The sequence below is a fragment of the Megascapheus bottae genome, chromosome 29, assembly GCF_031878675.1.
Source record: "Megascapheus bottae isolate mThoBot1 chromosome 29, mThoBot2.hap1, whole genome shotgun sequence".
Classification (NCBI taxonomy): domain Eukaryota; kingdom Metazoa; phylum Chordata; class Mammalia; order Rodentia; family Geomyidae; genus Megascapheus; species Megascapheus bottae.
Window position 1 is genome coordinate 10,726,849 of NC_143537.1, and position 17,472 is coordinate 10,744,320.

The following is a 17,472-nucleotide window of genomic DNA, read 5'->3' on the forward strand; positions in this document are numbered from 1 at the left end:
TGCACGAAGACACATACACAGAAAAAAGCTGGACATGCTGTTGTGGTTCAAGTGGTAGAGCTCTAGCCTTGAGAAATGCTAAAGTCCTGAGTTCAAGGCCCAGGACTGGGGAAAAAAGTGGGGAGGAGATGAGGAAGGTAAGAATGAGGAATAATTCATATGCATGTATAGGAATATCTCAGTGAGCCTTCTTTGTTCAACCAAAACATGCTAATTGAATATAAGGGGAGGGGCCAGGAGATTGGCTTCATGGTAGAGTGCTTGGTTAGTATGCAGAAAGACCTGGGTTTGATTCCTAGGTAACACATACATAGTAAAAACCCAGCAGTGGTGCTATGGCTCAAGTGGTAGAGTTCTAGCCTTGAGAAAAACCCAAGGACAGTGCGTAGACCCTGAGCCCAAGCCCAGGACTACAAAAAATAAATATAACATAGTCAAATATTATGGACTGAAAAAAAATGTTGAATCAGACAGGTGTTGGTGGCCTGTAATCGTAACTTCTCAGTATGCTATTATCTGAGGGTCACCATTCCAAGCCAGCAGCAATGATACTAAATGCTCTGTCCGCATGGCTATGACATTTCATGAGAATGAATATAAATGAAGCATCCATCTCAACAAATAGCACTTATTATTACTAATCAATTTTTATTACTTCTCATTGCTATTATTTGCGCTGGCCTTCATCTGAGAAGCCATAGAAGACTCAGTGTAGAGGAGAAAGTCCCACCACAGCCTCCTCTCTGCTCCCACCTCATAGGCCTCTCTTTGAAGCCTTTAGGGGACCAAGGCCATGACAAATGTCCCAGCCCTATATATAGTTAATGACTTGCTGATAGATATGAGGTTAACCATCAGTGCTCTGGCTGTGTTTTTTGAAAAGTAGCTATATGCCGCTGTGGCTCATGCGGAGATAGTAGGCTCCTCTAGAGGCTTCGCTTTCAAAGTTCTTCCAGGCCATAGGGAGAAGGAGAGGGAGCAGGAAGAAAGGAGCAGGACAGGGAGTAGGAGAGGTTTAGGGGACAGGAGAAGGAGGACAGCTGTTTAGTCTACCAATCACACAGTCTGTGCTTGCCCATGGCTCTGGCTGGGCAGAAGGAGTCTTTCCTGTCACCATTGAGGGGGCTCAGAACTGGCACCAAACAGCACAGAAATACCCACTGGCTAGTAAGCAAGACAGCACACACTGCATTCACTCCTGCAGTAGACTCTCCCTGCTCATGTAGGTGGAAAGAAAATGTGTGTGTGCCAGTGCTGGAGCTTGAACTCCAGGTCTGTGTGCTGTCCCTTAGCTTTTCTTTCTAGGCTACTGCTCTGCCACTTGAGCCACAGCTCCACTCTCAAGGAAAAGTTAAATGAAAAGAAACAAAAATAAACAAGAGCCCCTACTTGATGCTAGACACTTCACCACGTGTGGCCAACCCACAAACCAACCATCCCTGGGAGAGGAGGGCCCCTTCATCCTTGTCTGAGTTTCTATCAAAGCGATGTCCTACCTTGGCCACTCAGACACAGGCACATGTGGCAGGGGCTGCATCTCCATCTCCAGCCATGCATGCCCAGCTAGACCTTGGTTCCCAGCCTAATCCGCTCTCTGGTGATGCTGAGTGGGGATTATTGTGGGGTGCACCTGGGCCCAGCACTCACTGGAATATGGAGTGGTACATCAAACACCCCTAAGAACACTGGAATATCATGTCCTGTGGTTGATCCAAGGTTCTCACCCACCTGACACCCCTTTCAGATTCCTCTCCACCTCTGATCCAAGCTCATCCTCAAATCCCAGATCTCAGCCCCCTGGACCTCCAGCACAAAAAGCCTGGATAATGGGAAATGCAGGCTCCAGCTTGGGCCTGAGGGCAGGGGGAGAGGGATGGCCACCCAAGGCCCCAGTCTTTTTACCTACACTCCAGGTAGCTCTGGGAGGTTTGTGGACTGCTAAAGTCAGTGTTGTGTCCAGGAGACTGGGATGTGGGCACCCTGGGGCAGAGGAATGGGGACTCCCAGGGGGGTGGGGCCCCACCTGCTGGAATGCCCAGTGTAATCATGCTCACTTAGAACTCCACACAGCAGGTATCTAGGTGCCAGGCGGTGCCCAGGATGATGCCTTCAGGGACAGGAGCTGTCACTGCTTGGTCACAAAGCATCTAACTCTCAGGCATCCCCTCTGGTCCTCCAGCTCCCAGACGTCTACCCTGCCACTCCCAAGTGTTACCACCACCAACTCCTAGGAATTTGCTAGCTGCACACTACCTCTGCACCCATCTTTTGGCATCTTGTTTTCCTGTTTTCAACACATGGCCCACTGGTTCTGGAACCAAAGCTAGAGATCATGGAGTGCTGGGGAGAGTGGTAGTGATCCTAAGGACCCCAACATGGCCCCATAATGGGAACCCCACTCTGCCCACACATGTGCATTTTAGGGCTTGGCGAATTCACCCCAGTCAGGCCACCAAGAACAAAAGCCAGGGACACAGGATGGAGTGCAAAAGTGGCTACGTGCACTAAATTAGTGGTCTCCTTGTTTGGAAAAATACCCTGCAGCTTACTTATCCCCAAACAATTCACCCAAAAGAACACAAGATGAGATATGGCCCTGATCTCGGCTTGTTTCCTGTGGGTCTCAGAGAGGCCTCCAAGTGGGGAAGAGGAGGGATCCCCACAAATATGTCTCCAAAGCCTGGGGTATGTCATGGACATGGAGGTGTTGAAGCTGGGCTCAATTCCCAAGGGGAAGTAAAATTTTGGGGTGCCAGTGTGCCCTACTTCTCCTGTCATCTGTCCTGCATGCATCCTGAGCCCTGCCTCACTCGTCCAAGGACAAAATGCACAGTGAACACTGCAGACAGTGAACCAGCTTCCCCCCCACCCCCGTACACACACATTCAGAAGGTTACAGCAAAAGCTACGGAAATACTGTATCCTGCAATATCACCCACCCCACCCCACCCCAGGGTTCTGATGTCAAAATTCCAAGTCCAGAAAACTCACAAGTTTCCCACAAATCCCCCAGATAGCTAGGAGGCTGTACTGGCTCATTCTCTCTTGTGGGGTGTGGGGGCCCAGAGCTTACCTGGAGGATACAGGAAAACAGGCTACCACTGCCAAATAGTCCAGGATGGGTCTCCCTGAGGCAGGGTGCATGCCCTTATCAAATGAACCTCCCATCTTTGAGCTTGCCAATCCCCAAAGCAAGAAAATCACCAGAGAACATGGGGCCTGCGTGAGGATGCCCCATCAATCAGCACAGGGTAACAGGAGGGTTGTTCATGCACCAATTAGAGTCATGCACACACAGTGACAGATCCAGGGACCCTGTGCACTGGCCTCGGCCTCATTTTTTCCTGGCAGTATACTGTGATTGATTTCCATCAGAGAGAGTGCATAATGACATTTCATTTAGCTCTATGCAGTAAAGCCACCAATATGTGTTGTAATTAAACTACAGGGCCACAAATCCCCCAGGCCTATTTCAAACCCCACGACCACCAAAATACAAAAAGAAAGAAACAAAATAGAACCAACTTCTCAAGGAGCTGTGGAGTAGAATAGCTGACCATGGGATAATTGAAGTACAATGGGAACATCCATGTTTTTCTTATGTAGGGATTTCATATCCAACAGCTGGAAAACATTTGCAATGAGAAGGCTGTATTCAGAATCTCATGAAGGGCTGTGGAAGATATTACATTAAGTGAAATAACCAGGCTGAGAAAGGCATTGACCAATCTCACACAAAAATGAAAGCTATCAACAACAAAGAAATCAATTTCTCAAAGGTGAGAGTAGCTAGTTTTTACCAGTGACATGGAGAGATCAGTCTATGTCTTCAGAATTCTCTGAAGTTCCCCAAAGTGCTAAAAATAGAAGTACTGCGCTGCGAGTCTGGCCTAGTGGTTAAAGTGCTTCCCTAGCATGCACAAAGACTCAGGTTAGATTCCTTGGTACCACATACATACAAAAAAACCGGAAGTGGTGCTGAGGCTCAAGTGGTAGAGCTCTAGCCTTGAGAAAGTCCAAGGACAATACTCAGGCCCTGAGCCCAAGCCCAGGACTGGCAAAAAAAAAAAAATGGAATTCGATAACATTGGTTTTCTTTTTTTCTTTTGGGAGGGGGGTGTATCATGGGGCTTGAATTCTGGGCCTGGGTGTTGTCCCTGAGCTACCACCCTATCCTTGAGCCAAGCTCCACTTCCCATTTTCTAGAGGTTAACTGGAGATAAGAATCTCAGGTCCTGGGCCGGGAGTTTGGCCTAGTGGTTAAAGTGCTTGCCTAGCATGCATGAAGACCCGGGTTCGATTCCTTGGTACCAAATACATAGGAAAAAGCCGGAAGTGGTGCTGAGGCTCAAGTGGTAGAGCTCTAGCCTTGAGAAAGTCCAAGGACAGTGCTCAGGCCCTGAGCTCAAACCCAGGACTGGCAAAAAAAAAAAAAAAAAGAATCTCAGGTCCTATTGTGGCCAGTCAGGCATTGAACCTTGATCCTCAGATCTCAGCCTCTTGAGTAGCTAGGATTACAGGCTCCCCATCACCCTGGTAAAACATACTTTTTATTGTTGGAGGGACTTGAACTCTGGGCCTAGGTGTTTTCCTTGAGCTCTTCAGTTCAAGGCTAGCACTTTACCACTTGAGACACAGTGAGACTTCTAAAATTGGTTTTCTTTTCCTGTTTTTTCTTTCTTTGTTGCAGATGTTTGCCAATCCAGGGATTTGACCTCAGTATAGGCACTGTCACTGAGCTTTCTTCTCAAGGCTACAACTGTTTAACTTAAGCAAGCCACAGTGCCACTTTGGCTTTTTGTTTTGTTTGATTATTTGATACTGAGGAATGGAACCTGCACTTTCTCACATGCTGTACAATCACATTACCACCAAGTCACATTCCTACCCCAACTAAGTTTTATGATAGAACATTCAATGAGCAAGAAAATAAATGAAGCATCCATCTCAACAAATAGCACTTATTATTACTAATCAATTTTTATTACTTCTCATAGCTATTATTTGGGCTGGCCTTCATCTGAGAAGCCGTATAAGGCTCAGGATAGAGGAGAAAATCCCACTACAACCTCCTCTCTGCTCCCACCTCACTGGCATCTCTTTGACGCCTCTAGGCGTCAGTTTCTCTTTAAAATAATGCAATAATCCATAAAACATTGGAAAACATTTAAACCTAATCATTTTCTTGAAGTTTAGACTTAGATTAACACAATTGCCTTTGTGTTTCAAGGATGAGCTCATCCAGTGTTTCACACAGCATGCTGACAATTTAACCTTGAACATGTTCCCTCACACCCATTCATACACACATTCATACTCAAAGATCTTAAAGCGTGCAAAATTAATATCAGCTGTACCTTCTCCGGAAGTTTGAGTCAAGACAGCTTTGCCAATTTTACTCTTGCAGGTGAGAACCATGTTCAAAACAAAACTTTTTAAAAGGCAACTTAATTGCATAAAGAATTTGGTCAGGGAGTCCTGTGTGCAGCTCAAAAACAATTTCCTGTTTCTCTGGATGGCTGTCAAATCGAAAGTGCCGCCAGTGGGCCATCCCACATTGAAGGGGGGCCCTCTGAGGAACAGAAGGTGACCCACTTTTTCTTTTGAACTATTACACTGTTGTTACTGACAGTCTCCTGCACATCCTGCCAATGTGCAAGGGTCAGATCTAAGGGAGAAGAGGTGCTGCTTCCCATGTTCAAAGGATAAAATAAGAGAGCTGGCAAACAGACAACAGATTACAAGCAACAAATGTAAACAAACAGCTAAATTTTACTGGGACCGATTACCAGATGGCCCCCCCTCACTACTTTCAGAGGGAAGCTGCCCAAACACAGTCCACCTGGTGATGGGAGGAATCAGGGAGACTCCTTCTTCCCCTCCCTGGGGAGTGTGGTCAAACCAGAGGGACACCTCTTCGGTGTCCCCTGATGGCTTAGGGTCCAGAGGGCCCTTGCCCAGAATAGGGATCAGGAAATCTCCCTTTCCTCAAGAATCACTGTCCAGACAAGTCTGTCCCAGTAACAGCCTGCCAGATACAGATGCAACTGCTGGCCACAAGATGAAAGTAAAAAAGGTAACAACACAGACACAGACAAACAGAGAGCGCTCTTAGCTCTAGCGATCACAGACCAATAAAGCTTCTGGCCTTCAGAGGGTCTCGACAGGGTTCCTGGGGGATCCTGGACAGACGAGCCCACATATGTAATGCCCAGGTGGCCAGACCACGACCAAGAAGAGCACGGAGAGTCAGAAGCTCCAAAATGCAACAGCAAGGCTTTATTCAGGCGGGCTGGGGCTCGGGCTTTTCCTGTACCCAACACAGGGGAGCTTAGGAGGAAGCACAGCTGAAATTTTACAGAGCTTTTAGAGGCAAAGAAAACAGATTTACAGCAACACAGCAACCAGATGTTTGAGTGAGATAACGTGGGGGTCAGGGACATTCCAGGGCGCTGAAAGCCAGTTGAGTACCATTCAGCTGTCTGAAGGTAGTTTTATGGCATGAAAAACAAATGCTATGCTTGGATTTTAGGTCAATTTTAATTTTAACGCAGACAGATTAGTTCCTGGAACTTCTGGACACCACAATCCTGTTTCTTTAATTTATGGGAGATTTGGATATAAACAACAAGCTCACTGCTGCCTCAAAATGGGGAGCAGCTTTTTATGTTTTTCATCTCTTCAAGGAAAAGGTTGGGAGGGGAGGGGAGGAGGGCTAACTCTCTAAGAGCTGCCATGGAGGACTCAGGAAGAGGAGGAAGATGGAGGTAAAGGACTGAAGCAAACCGGGTGGGGGCAGTGGATAGTGGGGGCTTCTGGCCGCATCGCACCTGTCTGGCTGTGGGAACCAGCGCCGCTCCCGTCCTCTCCAGGTGCCCTCGGGCTGCTGCTCCCGCTACAGGCTGCAAAGCCACAGGTTGGGCGGGCTGGGCAGGCAGACCAGGGCCGCTGGTGCAGAGCCACCCGCTGTGAAAGCTGCTTGTCTTTCCTCCGCCAAGGCAATATGAGCCGCTCGAGCCCTGCTCCAGGCCACACATCCGTCCCTGCGATGGTCCTGTGGCCCTGCCCCAGGCTCCGTGCCCTCGGTCTGCGCTTCCTGATGTTGTAGAGGTGAAAGCACCAGCTCCTAGAGCACCAGCAGTGGTGGTGGTGATGGTGGTGGCGGCAATGGCCACGTGTCAACTTTCACCCCCTTCCTCCTGCTTGCCGGCCGGAAGCCGGACTCCACCACTAAGTCAGGGCGGCGGGGGGGTCACCCCACCAATACCAGTGCTGGGCTCGTGGAGGCACCGAGCCCACGATTCTCTCTTCCATCATGTAAGCAAAACTCTGCATGCGTCCATATCTGCCTTCCTGTGGAGCGGTCCCGTCATCCGGGAGCGATCTGGTGGGTCTCACATCAAACCACCCCCCTCCCGATCCTCAATGGTACCTCCCGCTCCCTCCTGGCCCACATGGCCAAGACAAAGCACAACTGTTGGTTTGCAGGGCCCTGACTGGTGCATGCTGGGAGCTGGTGTGCAGGGGGTGGGGGAGGGGAGTCCTTTGGTGCCATCCCTGTGGCCTCTGGCAACCAATGCCATCCTCTCCTCCTGCTGCTAACAGTCAACCTCATGTGGCTTTGCAAAGAGTTATCCATTCCTGCAGATGCCCAGACCTAGGGGTCTGGGGCTCCCCTCTTGCTTTTGCTGGGGCAAAGGAAACCAAGACCTACTTTGATCCGGGTATGGGCTCTGGGCAAGCATTAGCACTGAGCCACAGTTCCAGCACAAGCCTGGTCTTTCTCACCAGCAGCAGCCACCTTCTTCATTCTCCATTTGAAGTTGACCCTTTTTGCCCAAGGCTGATGTTCTACTAGTGATTCCCACCTCACTTCCCTTTTTTTTTTTCTTTTGGGTCAGCTCTGGGGCTTGGATTTGGCCTGGGCGCTGGCCCTGAGCTCTTCATTTCAAGTCTTCTGCCCTACCTTTGAGCCAAATTCCACTTTCATTTTCTAGACATTAATTAGAGATAAGAGTCTCAAGTCCTTTTGTGCCAGACTGGCTTTCCATCTTGATCCTGAGACCTCTACCTCCAGAGTAGCTAGGATGACAGGAGTAAACCACCATGCCTGGCTGAGCCTCACACTATTAGTTCCCTAGCTGGCTTTGAACCTCGATCCTCAGATCTCAGCCTCCTCACCTAGGCATACAGGTGTGAGGCACGGTGTCCAGCTTCTTAAAATATTTTTAAAGGTCATTCCTGTTGTAGCATTGGTCCAAATGCCATTCCTCTTTAAAATTGATTAATAGTCCATTAAATGGATATACCAAACATAGTTCGTTCATCCATCTATAGACATTTGGGTTATCTCTACCTTTCTACTACTGTGAATAATGTCATAAACAACATTATATGCCTTTTATATTGAGCACACTGCTGTAACAGAACATCCAGAGGCAGGGGTAAACTGCGTACTATCCCTGAATCTTCACCTCAAGGTGATTGCTTGATCACTTGAGCCATAATGCTACTTCTTTCTAAACTTTTCAGGGGACGTTGATGCTTGATGGCTCCTGCCTGTAATCACGAGGTTAATATCTGAAGATCTCTGTTCAAAACCAGCCTATGCAGAAAAAGCTGACAGGATCCTATCTCCCATAAATTATCAAAAACTCCAAATGAATATTTGGCTCAAGTAGTAGAGATTCTGCCTTTCAGGAAGAAGTCAAGCACTGGAATGGGACCCTCAGTTCAAGCCCCAGCACTGCTGGAAGAGTATGTGTGCATGTGCATGTGCCTGCACACACACAAATACACAAAAATAAATATATGTGCTTCTCTCCAGCTTCTCATAAATCAGATCAAAGGTTTCCCTTGGCAAACCCTTTTCTGGCCAACTGATCTAAAATATTAACTTAATTATTTCCTTCCTTCCTCTCCCATTCCCTGGTTTTCTTCAGAACAAGTCTGCTGCAGCCTCCTTCTGCAGGCTGTGAGCTCCAAGCTCACACTGCTCTCCAGCATCCTTATCTCTAGCAGCACCTCCTTCCCTTCACTGAGAATCAGAAAACTGCTGCTTCTTCTAGGCAGAGGAATTTGAAAAAGGGACCCCTCTTCCCTAGGACAAGCAGCCCAAGTGGAGCTGAGACCTGAGGACTTTAGCAAATGCACTGCTCAACCATGGGAAGGTAACCTGAAGACATTCCCAGGTTAAGTACATTGCCACTACTATATTTCTTTTTTGCCAGTCCTGGGGTTAAACTAAGGCCCTGAACAGTGTCCTTGGATTTTTCTCAAGTCTAGAACTCTACCACGTGAGCCTCAGCACCACTTCCAACCTTTTCTAATCATGCGGTGCCAAGGAATAGAACCTGGGTATCCTGCATGCTAGACAAGCACTCTACCACTAGCCCAAACTTCTGGCCATGCAACTACAGTATTTCGCATTTACTCCTTGAACAAAGTTAAGCAATCAAGGGCATAACAGGAAGGGAAACTACTTGGAGTTTCTGGCCCTTTTCAATCTCCTCTTCTAGCTATCTAGAAGAGGTGAAGGAAATTGGATTTAAGATATGGATTTTCTTTCTTTTGTGGGTGGGTGGAGAGTGGGCTTATATCGTTCAAGATTCCCCAGCTGTGGCCAGTACTTTGGCCTAGTGGTTAAAGTGCTTGCCTAGCATGCATGAAGACCCAGGTTCGATTCCTCGGTACCATATAGAAAAAAACCGGAAGTGGTACTGAGGCTCAAGTGGTAGAGCTCTAGCCTTGAGAAAGTCCAAGGACAGTGCTCAGGCCCTGAGCTCAAGCCCAGGACTGGCAAAAAAAAAAAAAAAAAAAAAAAAAGATTACCCAGTTGACCAAAGCTGCACACCGGCCCAGTCTTCCCACATTAGAGGCTTTGAACTAAGAACCGAGCTTTAATCGCAGACCTCTTTTTTTTTTTATCACTGTTACAATATAAGATACACTCCATAGGGGAAGCTTCTGAGTCTTTGTCCTCCTCCCAGAGACAAGATTACTTCCAGAAGAAAAACAGACCTTATCATTAATTGCAACTGAACCAGAACTGCTACTTTCAGACTGAGCTCTCCTGTTGGATCATAGGTCTTAAATAGATAATACATAAGAAAGGATTGCCTGGCCCTGGTGACTCATACTTGTATTTGTAGTAGAGAAACTGACTCCTGAGGACTGGTGATTCTTCTCAAGGCTTGGGGCCAGTCCTTGAGCTCAAGGCTAGCCACTGCACCACTTCCTGCTTTTTCTGAGTAGTTGATGGGAGCTGGCTTTGAAACATGATCCTCAGATTCAGCCTCCTGTGTAGCTAGGATTGCAGGCATCAGCCACCATGGACCAGCTGGATCTGATCTTTCTAATATCACCTCCCCTCATTCTCTTTCTGGTTCAGAACCAGCCCCACACCCCTTCCTCCACATTCTGACTTCATTCCAGCCCTGAGACTTTCACCACAGCTATTGCCTCTACCAGATGTTTTTCCATATTACCCCTGAAGCTGGGTTCCTCATTCCACAGGTCGTGGTTTCCACACCACCTTTCCACAGAGACCCTTTTGTGTGTCTGAATTCTGAGGTTTGAACAGATTGAACTTGGGATCTGGGCACTGATGCTGACTGGGTTGTTTTTTTTTTTTTTTTTTTTCCTTCAGGCTGACATTCTACCACTTGAGCCACAGATCCCACTTCTAACTTATTGCTAGTTAATGGAAGATAATTATTTGTCAGATTTTTCCAGGTTGATTTTGAACCTTGATCCTCAGATCTCAGCCCTCTGAGTACTTTGGATTATAGCTGTGAGTCAGCAGTATTCGATTAACAAGGACCCTTTTAAGCACTCTCACCTATGGTGTTTATCTTGCTACGGTTGCATTTTTTTTTTTTTTGCCAGTCCTAGCGCTTGTGCTCAGCATTTGAGCACTGCCTTGGGCTTTCTCAAGGCTAGCGCTCTCCAACTTGACTGTTTCTATGTATGTGTTATCAAGGAATTGAACCCAAGTCTTCATCCATGTTAGGCAAGCATTCTACCACTATGCCAAACTACCAGCCCCAGGCTATATGTAATTTAAGCTACAGTTTTCTTGAAGTGTTTCATCCTACAATGAAGTGATTTTCTTTGAAACTTTCTAATAAATATGTAATGTATTCAATTTGCACACTTCTGGTGTGCCTCACATTTCTTCATGGCCCTTCTGAAATCCTGATTGCACTGGGTGTGATTATAAAAATTTTCCTATGTCACAGGCAACATTGTTGAACACATAATATCTGGCAACTTAGAAAACAGAGGATGTGAAACTATGGTAATCAGATAAAGAACTTCCAGGACAGGCCAGGAGCTTGGCTTAGTGGTTGAGTGCTTGCTTAGAAACCACAGAGACCCGGGTTCCATTCCTCAGAACTACACACATAGAAAAAGCTGGAAGTGGTTCTGTGGCTCAAGTGGTACATCTCTAGCCTTGAGAAAGTCCATGAACAGTGCAGTCCAAGGATACTGCTCAGGGCCTGAGTTTAAGGTCAATGTCTACCGAGAAAATAAAAGAAACTTCAAGGACAATTCAAGGGCAAAAATGTATTATAATAATCTAGCAGGCTTAGCTGCCAAATTATTTTTGTTTTTGTGAAAATTTTAAACTGTTCAACTACCTACCCGTGGTTGCATCCTTGTGGTTATTGACCATGGGCATTTTGACGTGTTAATACTTTGGAGAAGAGCTCCTCACCCCATTCTCTCTCTCTCTCTCTCTCTCTCTCTCTCTCTCTCTCTCTCTCTCTCTCTCTCTCTCTCTGTCTCTGTCTCTCTATCTTTTTACTCTTGTTTCTTTCCTCTTTTTCTTTAATCAGTCCTGGGGCTTGAACTTTGGGCTTGGGCACTGTTCCTGAGCTCTTCAGCTCAAGGCTAGCACTCTACCACTTGAACTATGTGCCAGTTCCATTTCTCTGGTGGGTAATTGGATTAAGAATGTCATGAATGGACTATCATGCCTGGGCTACCTTTGAACCACAATGCTCAGATCTCAGCCATAGAAGTAGCTAGGATTACCGGTGTCAACCACTAGTGCCTGACACTCCCCATTTTCTTATTGGTCTATAACAGTATTGCACCATGAGCCTAACTCTTCTACAGTTTAGTGGAGAGGTAGAAAAGGGGCAGAATTGAGGGGGGGGAGCGGGATGAGGTTACTGGTTATGGAGCTTTGTGAGGGGGTAGGGGCCCAGGGTCCTGCATCCAAAATTATGCAGCAAGTTTGCATCACAGTTCAAGCATGGGCACCCAGCAAAGGGAGCCGTGGCTGTGGGACTTTGTGTATGGGATGCACGGTTGAGGAACCAGGCTTATGTCCTGATAGGGTGGGCACTGCTGTTGTAGCCCTTATGCACCAGCTACGTGTGGGAATACCAGAGTTTGTGTCTTAAGGCCTAGGGGACAAGAAACCTGCATGATGGGAAATGCAGGGTCCAGCTTGTGCCTGAGGGCAGGGGGAGAGGGATGGCCACCCTAGGCCCCAGTCTTTTTACCTCCACTCCAGGTAGCTCTGGGAGGCTTGTGGACTGGTAAAGTCAGTGTTGTGTTCAGGAAACTGGGGATTTGGACACCCTGGGGCAGAGAAATGGGGAACTCCAAGGGGTGGGGCACCACCTGCTCGAATGCACAATGTACTCATGTTAACCTAGGGCTCCACAGAGCAGGTGTTTAGGTGCCAGGAGGTGCCCAGGATGATGCCTTTAGGGACAGGAGCTGTCACTGCTGTGCCACAGGGCCCCTAACTCTCAGGCATCCCCTCTGGTCCTCCAGCTCCCAGACATCTACCCTGCCCAATTCCCAAAGGTTTTCCCAAACTCCTAGGCATCTCCAAGCTCCACACTACCTCTGCACCCATCTTTTGACATCTGATTTTCTTGCTTTCACCATGTGGCACATTGGTTCTGGAACCAAACCTAGGAGTGGTGGGGAGGGTGGTTATGATCCTAAGGACGCCAACTCGGCCCCAGAACAGGAACCTAACAATAAACAACAGAAGAACAACAAAAATAGAGCTCTCATATTTCACAAATTAATCAGAGATTCACAAGTTATTACTAAATTGATGAATATACTAGAGGACCTCAAAACTACCTACACCTCTATTTCTTTCCTTCATCTTGAAGTTTCAAAGTAAAAGAAAAACTAAGACAATACATTAAGAATAGAGGTTTCATTACTGATTTGGAATGCCACTTGTAACCAATTCCACTGTATTTGTGTTTTTCAGATATAAAAACCACTAATAAATGTTCTTGCCACAACTATTAATCATTCATTGTATGAAATACACCCACCACCCCCAGCAACTCAGGAGCAAAGTCCCAGCCTGGGCATTGCAGTCTGTGACATTCTTTTTTGGGGGGGCTCATGGGGCTTGAGCTCAGCCTGGGCGCTTTCGATGAACTGTTCAGTTCAAGGATACTACCCAATCCTTGAGCCAAGCCTCATTTTCTGTTTTCTAGAGGTTAATTGGAGACAAGTGTCTCAGGTCCTTTTCTTTTGAGCTGGCTTTAAGCCTTGATCCTCAGATCTCAGCCATCTAAGAAGCTAGGATTACAGGCATGAGCCACCACAGCAACATCAGCAGCCAGCCAGGTGAAGTCTGTGACACTCATCTCTTAATCTCCAGAAAACCAGAAGGAAGTGGCACATGGCTCAAGGGGTAGGGCGGTAGCCTTGAAGTGAAAAGCTCAGTGACAACACCCAGTCCAAGACGTCAATACCCACGACCGACAAAAAACAAACAAAAGAAACAACTATTCTTGGGGCTGGCAGTTTAGCCTAGTGGTAGAGTGCTTCCCTAGCATGCAGGAAGACCCAGGTTCAATTCCTCAGTACCACATACTTAGAACAAAAAAGACAGAAGTGGTACTGTGGCTCAAGTGACAGAGTGCTAGCCTTGAGAAAGCCCAAGGACAGTGCTCAGGCCCTCAGTATGTGCCCAGGACTGGCAAAACAAAACAAAACTATTCTTCAGCCAAGCAATTGGCCTATTTTCCTAGCTAATCTAAGAGTCAATGATTGATTTATGGATCCATTTTCAGCTGTGTCCATTCCTTGAAAATGATCCCAATATGTTTTCCAAGCTGAAGTAGAAGAACCTCTAGCTAATGGCTGCTTTACAGATGAACCTATGAATGAGGAAGGTAGAGGTCAAGCTGTCAGCGTCAGGAGCTGGTGGCACAGGCCTGCCATCCTATCTACTCAGGAGGCTGAAATTTGAGGATTTTGGTTCAAAGTCAGCCAGGGTATGAAAGTCTGTGAGACTCTATTAATCAACAGAAAACCAGAAGAGGCACCATGGCTCAAGTGATAGAGCACTAGCTTGGAGCTGAATTGCTCGAGCCAAAAAAAGAAAGATAGAAAGAAGGAAGGAAGGAAGGAAGAGAAAGAAAGAAAGAAAGAAAGAAAGAAAGAAAGAAAGAAAGAAAGAAGTTAAGCTGCCTGATCTCCTCTTTAGAAGATAAGGAAAAGTCATTTCAGAAAAACCTCATTCCATGAATACAAAATTGTGACAAATGCCTTGAAATTGAAAGGCCTCAAACCTAACAGTACATGGGGAAAAAAGAAATCCACCGAGGTCTTCCTCACAGCTTAGACATAAAATTCTCAAACATGGTAAACTCAAATTGTCTGTGGTTATGACAAGAAAGCAGATTTTGATCTGGAAGATCAGGATTGTCATAGTGGCTCCCTGGGGACCACAGTTAGAAAAGCAGACCCACTTACTCTCTACTGCGGAGAGAGATGTTTTTCATTGATGCAAGGGACAAGCAATGAGGCCGGGAGTTTGGCCTAGAGTAGAGTGCTTCCCTAGCACGCACGAATACCCGGATTCGATTCCTCGGTACCACATACATAGTAAAAAGCCGGAAGTGGTGCTGAGGCTCAAGTGGTAGAGCTCTAGCCTTGAGCAAGTCCAAGGACAGTGCTCAGGCCCTGAGCCCAAACCCAAGAGTGACAAAACAAAAACAAAAACAAAAAAAAACAAGGGACAAGAAAGGAATGGTAGATGAGACCTTTTATATAAAAGGAGAAATTAGAATCAATACAATTTCCCCCTGACAATGTGGAAAACTCCATTAGAAAGAACTTCAAAATACTAAAATGAAAAGTGAGTCCCTATGCAAAAGCCTGCTTGAACCTGTCAGAAAGTTGAAAGACTCAGGCCTGACAATATGTTATCTGACACTGGATGCGGGCTTGTATGGGGAAAACACAGTCACAGGCAGGCACCTCCATCTCTAATACATCTCTGTTTACTTGAGAAGGTTTCCCTCAAATGTCTGCGTCTCTCAACTCTGTACTCTAAGTCATAAACACAAACTTCTCCCATCACACCACTGCAAAGGAATTGCAATGGTTTGGCATTTTCTGACTGCGGGTGTCTTTTACACACTCCTACATTAAGAACATTCATACAATACAGCCACCACCCTCATGTTCACAGTCTGGTGTGTGATATGGAACATCCTGACCAGATTTGTTATTTAGAAACACACACACATACACATACACACACACACACACACACACACACACACACACACACACACACACAGCTTGAATGAGTAAATGAGTCATTCCAGAATGAATTAAAGTGTCAGTTTTATTGACACTCTTGGCTAGGAGTCTCTTGTTGGTAGATAAAGATGGAGACATTGAATGTAGTGCTGAAGAAAGAGAAAATGAGGCACAGGAAGTGATATCAAATATGAGCTGCTATTATTTTGTTGCTGACTGCACTGTTCTCAGTAGTATTGCAGAATTATACAAATGCCTGGGGCCTGTTCTGGCCAAGATAACTTCAAGATCATTTTGGGAATTTTTTTTTTTGCCAGTTCTGGGCTTACCTCCGGGCGTGAGCACTGTCCTTGGACTTTCTCAAGGGTAGAGCTCTACCATTTGAGAATCAGCACCATTTTCGGGCTTTTTTGTATGTATGTGTTAAGGAGGAATCAAACCTGGGTCTTCTTGCGTTCTAGGCAAGCAGGCTAACACTAGGCCAAACTCCCAGCCCCAGGAAATTTTTTATATGGTAAACCAATTGTATTTCAGATATCTCTGATGTAGAGTAGCAGCATTCATTTTATATATATGTTTTATCTATATATTATTTATTATATAACATATAATTATATAAACTATGATTATTACACCTATATAATATATGATAATATTATCATTATACTTAATAATATAATTATTATATTATTATATAATATATATTTGTTGTAGTCAGTTCTGGACTAGAATGCACAGTCTGGGCATTGTCCTTGAGCTTTTTCTTTTTTTGAGATTACATGCTTATTTAGTTTCAATAGAAAAACATTATACATATAAAAATTTGGTCCACTTCTTTACCTGTACCATTCAAGTTTGAATACTTCAATTTCACTCACCACATATCTAACATGCATAGTTCACATAAGTAAGTGAATAACATCTTTTCTTTTATTTTGCTATTTAAATAGCTATGCAATTAGTGTTTCTCTGAGCCATCTGAGTATACAGAAGTATACATCTGAGTATACAGAACTGTAATTTATAGGATCAGTAACTTCATCATCTTCTTTATGTAATATTTCCTAAGATATGGCATTTACATAATAACCAGATATTTTGGATACATTTCCTGATATCCATTTGCAAAAATTAATACGTTAACGATAAGATGAAAATTCCTGAATAAAGCACACTGAGACCACATATAGGGAAGCTGTCGTGAAAGGCCCTTGGACAGCGATAGCTTCAATTTCAACAGGAGCCCCACTGTTTGTAGGTTTCATTGACAGTACCAAAGTCATTTATGTCAGCCACCAACACAGTTGCTTTTACCACATTGGTGAAGTCACAGCCTGCAGGTTTCAGAATTTTACGCATGATTTTAAGAGCTTGTTTCGTTTCTTCCACCACCCCTCCTGGCACAAGCTTTCCACTTGAAGGATCCATGCCAACCGAAATGTACTAGGTCTGGTCGACTAACACAGCTGAGTGTAGACACCAAGGGCCCCAGGGGCTTTCCCAGTACTGATCACTTTTCGGGTTAGAGACGACATGACTACACCCTCTAGCGGCCAATGACATGACTACACCCTCTAGCGGCCAATCGGGGAGAAGAATCACTTTTAGCTATCTGCTCACCACTAGAGACTGAGGAGCCCAAGCCTCCTAGCCTCGGAGGGAAGGGGCACACAAGGCATTGTCCATGAGCTTTTTGATTAAGGCTAGAACTCTAACAAACTGAGTCATTTCTGGTTTGCTTGTGGTTAACTGGAGAGAAGAGTCTCACAGATTCTTCTTCCCAGGCTAGCTTTGAACATAATTCTCAAATGTCAGCCTCCTCAGTAGCTACAATTACAAGCCTGCGTCACGAGAACCTGGTCCTCTTTCATCAATTTTACACTAAATTCCCCATAGATAATGTACTACTATTATGCAGAAAATCTA

General features: G+C 45.8%; 1 protein-coding gene and 1 pseudogene across 2 annotated transcripts in view; both read right to left on the minus strand.

Annotated features, from left to right (window-relative positions):
- Positions 1–7,124, minus strand: part of LOC150044727 (zinc finger protein 573-like) — a 29,607-nt gene extending 22,483 nt beyond the window's left edge. For both annotated transcript variants that reach the window (XM_090320885.1, XM_090320884.1), the window contains exon 1: positions 6,831–7,124. In XM_090320885.1, coding sequence (XP_090177011.1) covers positions 6,831–7,037 — 207 coding nt within the window. In that variant the 5' untranslated portion in view covers positions 7,038–7,124. The remainder of the gene's footprint in view (positions 1–6,830) is intronic.
- Positions 7,125–16,602: 9,478 nt separating this feature from the next.
- Positions 16,603–17,081, minus strand: LOC150044728 (2-iminobutanoate/2-iminopropanoate deaminase pseudogene; annotated as a pseudogene).
- Between the last annotated feature and the right edge of the window lie 391 nt (positions 17,082–17,472).